The sequence below is a fragment of the Vidua macroura genome, chromosome 1, assembly GCF_024509145.1.
Source record: "Vidua macroura isolate BioBank_ID:100142 chromosome 1, ASM2450914v1, whole genome shotgun sequence".
In the NCBI taxonomy this organism is placed as follows: domain Eukaryota; kingdom Metazoa; phylum Chordata; class Aves; order Passeriformes; family Viduidae; genus Vidua; species Vidua macroura.
This window is the reverse complement of record NC_071571.1, coordinates 144,043,698-144,049,478: the sequence shown is the minus strand read 5'-3', so window position 1 is coordinate 144,049,478 and position 5,781 is coordinate 144,043,698. Positions and strand designations below refer to the sequence as shown.

The 5,781-nt window shown below is 56.6% G+C and overlaps 1 protein-coding gene across 2 annotated transcripts; it reads right to left on the bottom strand.

The window, feature by feature from the left end:
- Positions 1–219: 219 nt before the first annotated feature.
- Positions 220–4,260, bottom strand: MYC (MYC proto-oncogene, bHLH transcription factor). Of its 2 annotated transcripts, XM_053997681.1 has the most exons (3): positions 4,014–4,260; positions 2,392–3,097; positions 220–1,336 (listed from the first exon to the last, which is right to left on the bottom strand). In XM_053997681.1, the coding sequence occupies exons 2-3, from the start codon at positions 3,080–3,082 to the stop codon at positions 786–788; spliced, it is 1,242 nt and encodes a 413-aa protein (XP_053853656.1). In that variant the 5' UTR covers positions 3,083–3,097; positions 4,014–4,260; the 3' UTR covers positions 220–785. The 2 variants fall into 2 exon arrangements, with proteins under 2 accessions (XP_053853656.1, XP_053853665.1); XM_053997690.1 differs by lacking the exon at positions 4,014–4,260 and having other exon boundaries at positions 2,392–3,253.
- Between the last annotated feature and the right edge of the window lie 1,521 nt (positions 4,261–5,781).

Sequence of the window (5,781 nt, the reverse complement as noted above, 5' to 3'; positions counted from 1 at the left end):
TTAGACCAACAATTTTATCCACTTGAATTAAGAGATGGAGTGGAAGCAAGAAACTACTCCCTACTAAGCTGCAAAATGATCACCATTTCCCTTCATCCAACCCCTCTTTGACTTCAGTCAGGTCACTACCAGGATGACAGAAAAAGGAATGTAATGGAAATAGACATCTAATGACAACAATGGGAGACAAAGTGAAGTCTTTACACAGGATTTAGCTAATTATATTTTGGGCAAATATTTATTTATCTAAAAACAAAATAAAAATCATTTTTAAAAGGAAAAAAGTACTTAAATAAAAAACAAAATTGTGAAATGTTATGGCACAGAAGTTCAAGACAAGTATAAATCCAGTTGCCACAACTGTTGTGTATTAATGTGCACATTTTTCTATAAAGGCTTTATTAAAGGTATTTACATGGCAATATGATGTGTAACTATATACAGCAGACTGGGGATAACTTTTTTCTTTTGGATTCTCGTATGAAAAAATGCCTTAAATACAAAATTTTAAAAGAAAAAAAATTGAAGAGTTCATCCCCAAGCATGAAGAATGTCCCATCATCCCTTATGTCCAAAGTATCAATTATGAGGCAGTTTTGAGGTTCTGGCCAAACCCTTGGGAGATTCAGCCAAGGTTGTGTAGTCTCAAGTTAAATCGCACAGCATGCAGTTGCAATAGTTCCATACTTGATGGACTGCGTAGTTCATGAGAGATATTAGAATCATTAATATTTTATCATAGTTTCAGTCTAGTTTGCATTATTCTAAGTGATGCTCAAGAATTCCTATGCACAACAGTTCCTTAGCTGCTCAAGTTTGTGTTTCAACTGTTCTCTCCTCCGCCTCAACTGCTCTTTCTCTGCAATCAGTCTGTGTTCCTCTGACTGGATGGAAAGAACGTACTCTGTTGCTTTTTTCAGGATAACAACCTTGGGAGCCTTTTCATTGTTGGCCACCTCAGGTATCTCATCACGCAAGGCAAAGAAACTCAGTTTCAGCTCATTTCTCCTCTGGCGCTCCAAGACGTTGTGTGTTCGCCTCTTGTCGTTCTCTTCTGAATCTGAAGTGCGCGGACTGGAGCATTTTCGGTTGTTGCTGATCTGTTTGAGTACTCTGCCACTGTCCAACCTTAGCCTTTTTGCAGTTGGATATTCAACCTTGGTGGAGGGAGGAGCGGCATAATTGTGCTGATGAATGTTGACATGACACCGTTTGAGAACCAGCGGGCTTTGGTGGGGCTTACTGTGCTCTTCTGACGTCTCTGTGCTGGATTCATATTCATTTGCTTCAGCTAATGTAACAACATCAATTTCCTCATCTTCCTCTTGTTCTTCTTCTGCCATTAAAAAAAAATTAAAAAAAATTATAACTTGTATGTAGGCACTCTCAAGACTACTGTATGTAAAAGGAAGGCTACTCTGAGTTGCACACTGAGGAACCCAATGACAAACCCTTCTTAAACCTATTTCATGATGCTGGACACAGCTTTCCCCAAGAGCCTTTCCTTCAAGGAAGCAGTGCTTCAAGTGCAATAGGACACATGGACTGCAGTCCAAACCCTGGCTCCCTGATTTCAAAAAGTTGTAATGATCTTGCGTAATGTCGAGTGCATGAAAGATAGTAGGAAAGTTTAACCTCGGTTGTCAGCAGTACAGCGCAATAAAGCTCCCAGACTCAAGCTGCCCTTAATTATGGATTTAGAAGGCTTTGGCCACGCCTTAAAAGAAAGCTTACTTAACACACATGGGTATTCAGAGACATTTTCTGAATCTCTCTTGATCTGTTAATTTGTGGAAAATAGGAGGGAGTTTGGGAGGGAAAAAAAAGAAAAAGAGTTTAAAAAAAGGAAAAAGGGAAGGTTGTACCGCTTTGGGTAGAAACTCACTTTCAAACTAGATTTACGAGGGAACGGAACCCGCTGTCACATACCTAAGGAAGCATTTCTAAAACTTTCCCAGCCCCATTCACTCCCCTGCAGTCACTTTCACTAGCACCTCCCTGACTGCACATTCTCCCCGCGGCTCTCGGGTTGGAGTTAACTCCTTCCCGGCCCACGGGTGAAACCGGGAGCCAGCCGTATCGGGACCCCATGATGAAAGTTTATCCGTCCTACACTTTCTTTATATTTTTCTCCCCCCGCTTTACACTCCCTTATTCCCCGGAGGAAAAACTGGGCTGGTTTTCCAGGAAATAAGCCGGCTAGGACTCTCGGTGCCTCGCAAACGTGGCATTTAAAAAAAAAAAAAAAAAAAAAAAATCGCACGCGGGGAGGGGGGCAAAAGGAGGCTGAGGAGAGAGGCGGGGGTGTGCTGCCTTCCAGCTGCGCCCCGGGAACCCCTGGCGCCGCGCGGGTTCCCACGCCCTCCCGAAGCACGCGTGGGTCCCACTCACCCGAGTCGCTGCTGGTCGTGGGCGGCGTGTCGTCGCCCAGCAGGGACGCGGGGCTGGCGCCGGGCGGCGCGGCCCGAGGGGCCCGCTCGCTCAGCGGGTAGGGAAAGACCACCGAGGGGTCGATGCAGTCGGCGGCGGCGGCGCCCAGGTCGTGCAGGTAGAGGCTGGCGGAGGCGGCGGGGGACGCGGCCAGTCCGGGTGGCGGTGCTGGCGGCGCGGCGGGCGGCGGTCCGGGGCGGGCGGCGGGGCCCCCCTCTCGGCGGGCTGCCTGGTAGGACGCCAGTTTCTCCGAGACCACCTTCTCCAGCTTGGCGGCGGCGGAGAAGCCGCTCCACATGCAGTCCTGGATGATGATGGACTTGACGGTCTCGTCGTCCGGGTCGCAGATAAAGCTCTGGTTGACCATGTCCCCCCCGAGGAGTTCGGTCACAATCTCCAGCTGGTCGGCGGTGGAGGGGAAGCAGGAGGCGGCGGCCAAGCTGGAGCGGCGGCTGGGGGAGAGGGGCGGCGTGGGCAGCAGCTCAAACTTCTTCCATATGTCCTCGGACGGGGCGGGGGGCTGCAGCTCGCTGCCCCGCTGCTGCGCCGCCAGGTAGAAGTTCTCTTCCTCCTCCTCGAAGTAAAAGTAGGGCTGCACAGAGTCGTAATCGTAGTCGTAGTTCTTGCTGGAGAAGCCGGCGCTGAGCGGCATCGCGGCGGCTGGTGCCTGCGGAAGGGAGGGGGGAGAGGGGCACCCGGGTGAGCCGTGGGGGTCGGCTGCCCCCGGCTTCGGTGGAGCTACCGGCCCCCCGGCGCGCAGCGCTCCCTCCCGGTTCCCCACACCGTGCCGGCAGGGAAATGCGCAGTCGCGTTTAGTAAAAAAAAAAAGAAAAAAAAATTATAGTAATAAAAAAATAATAAAAAACCCCAAGAAAAATCACGACCCTCCTTCACTCCGTTCTAAGCGCGGCGGAACAATCGGGCGGCGTGACCTGACCCACTGAGGGGTCGGTTGTCAGCTCCCGGACCACCCTCCCCGCTCCCCCGGAGGGGCAGCGGCAGCCCGGCCGCCCGGCTCGGCTGGGCTCAGCTCAGCTCCCTGCCGCCGCCGCTCACATGGGGCACGGAGCTCCTTCCCTCCCGGGACCGCAGCGCCATCCCTATCCCGCCGCGTCCCGGCGGGAAGGGGTGCCGAGAGCCCGGCGGTTTCTAGCCGGGAGCCGGGTTGTTCCTCAGCTACCCACCTGGGCGTGCTGGCACTGCGTGGGGACAAGCAGCGACCTTGGCAAACTTTGCCAAATCTTGTCTCATATATATATATATATATATACCCGCATATATATATATATATATATATATATGTGCATATAAGCAATATATGTAGCAATCATACCCTGCCCGCGCATACGCGAGAAGCAAATTCTCCCCTCCCACCAAAAAAAATAAATTAAAATCCGAGCGCAAGAAAAAAGATGGGAACGCCGGAGCCCCAGAAGAGGACAGCGTCCATCGGGAGGGACCGTCGGTATCCACGTCCGCGGAGCGCAGCCCCGCCAGCAGCCCGGGTGTCACCAGCCCGTGTCAATCCAAACGCCACAACCGCGGGAATCGAGTGATGGGAAGCGAACAGCCCCGCAACTCACCGGCTTCTCCAACGCGCCAGCTGCGAGACGTAGCGAGGCGATTATTGCAGGCGGTTCGGAAACAACGAAGGGTAAATGGATAGATGATAAAAAGAACCGCCAGAAAGGACGGGGGGAAGATTAAAAAAAAAAAAATAGACAAAACGCCGGAGAATGTCGGTCTCTTCCTCCCACCACGGTTTGATAAACCCCACGGAGCGGCGGAGCAGCCGCCTCCCGGCGCGGTCGGTCGCTGGTCCGGGGCGGCGCGGCGCGCTGGCCGGTACAATAGAAGTTTAGTTGCTTTCCTCCTTTAAAGCGCCGGTGAGGGGCGGGGGGAGCGGTGGCGGGGGCGGGGGCAGCACCGCGGGGCCCCGCAGCGCTCCTGCCCGCCCCCGGCAGCCGAGCAGGCTCCGCGCTGACGCCGCGGGAGGGAGCGCTGCGAGGGGCTGGCCGCGCCGCTGCGCGCCCCCTCCACTCCTCGCTGCGCAGAGATCCGCGGCCGCGCTTTGCCCCCGCCTCCGCCGGCCAGGAGGGAAAGAGGGAGCTGCGCCGGGAGAGGCGATGCCGCGCTCCGCGGCCCTTTTTATTTATTTTACTATTTTTTTGTTGTTGTCTTTTACTACGAGCCGCGCACGGAGAGGTCGGAAGTAAACATAGTAAAAAAAAAAAAAAAAAAAAAAAAAAAAAAAAAAAAAAAAGAAATTACTAGCAGGGATTAAAGACAGCTCCTCGCCGCTCCCCTCCTCCCGCTGGCGTTCTCGCAGGGGAGAGCGCGGTAACCCCGATGGCGGCGGCGGGGAAGGGGGGAAGGGGCTTCACCCGCCCCTCGCTCCCCTCGGTGAGGCTCCGGCACCTTAGGGCGAACTGGTCCAGCAGCGCAGAGCGGTGGCCGAGGGGCAGCGGGGGAGGCGCGGGCTCCCGGCACAAAGGAGCGTGTGTAGTTGGGGCACCCCCCAACCCGGTCGCCGCTTGATTATCCCGCCTCTGCCGGCGTCTGCAGAGGATTAAACCGGGAGGGGGCGGAGGCAGAGCCCCACGGGGGTCACCTTGCAGCCACTCTCCCTTTGGCGGTCCCCGCGTGTGCCCCCGCCCCGGCTTGTGCCGCCCCCACTCTGACCACCTCCTCTCGCCCCATGGTGACCTCCCTCCTTTCGGTCATCCCCGAGGGACGTGGAGCTGCTGCGGCTGCAGCGCTGCGCCGGGGCGCTCCCTCCTATTCCCGTTCCCCATCGCGGCGGGTCTCGCGGGGACCCCGTCTCCGACGAACCTTCAGCTGCCGGCGACCCTCCCGGGCGTCGCCGACCCCCTCCCGCAGCTCCCGCACCTGCTATTCTCCTGTCCCCCGGGGCAGCCTCTGACGAGCTACGCCCCGCGCATCCTGCCACCACATCCCCACGCTGGCCTCCGCACTCGCGGGAGCTGGAGGGACACCCCGGTGTGTCCTCCTAAACGCTTCCAGGCGGCTCTCCCGTTCCCACCGCGGGCAGCCCGCTGGGATGTTCTATGCCTATATGTGTATTATTCCCCGCTTCCCAGCATTTTGCTAAGCACACGCGAGCACAAGCCCTCGGGGTTGCGATGCGGAGCGCGGGGTCGCCCCCCGGGCGGAGGGACCCCCGGGCGGAGGGCTGCCCGGGCGCAGGGACCCCCGTCCGTGCCGCGGCGGGAGCCGCCGGCGCTGGGGGCGGCCCCGGCTCCCCACGGCGGCCGCGCCGCTTCCGCGGGGCCAGCGCGCCCCCTCCCGGCCGCCGCCCCCGCCGCGCCACCTGCGGCAGCCGCGACCCCC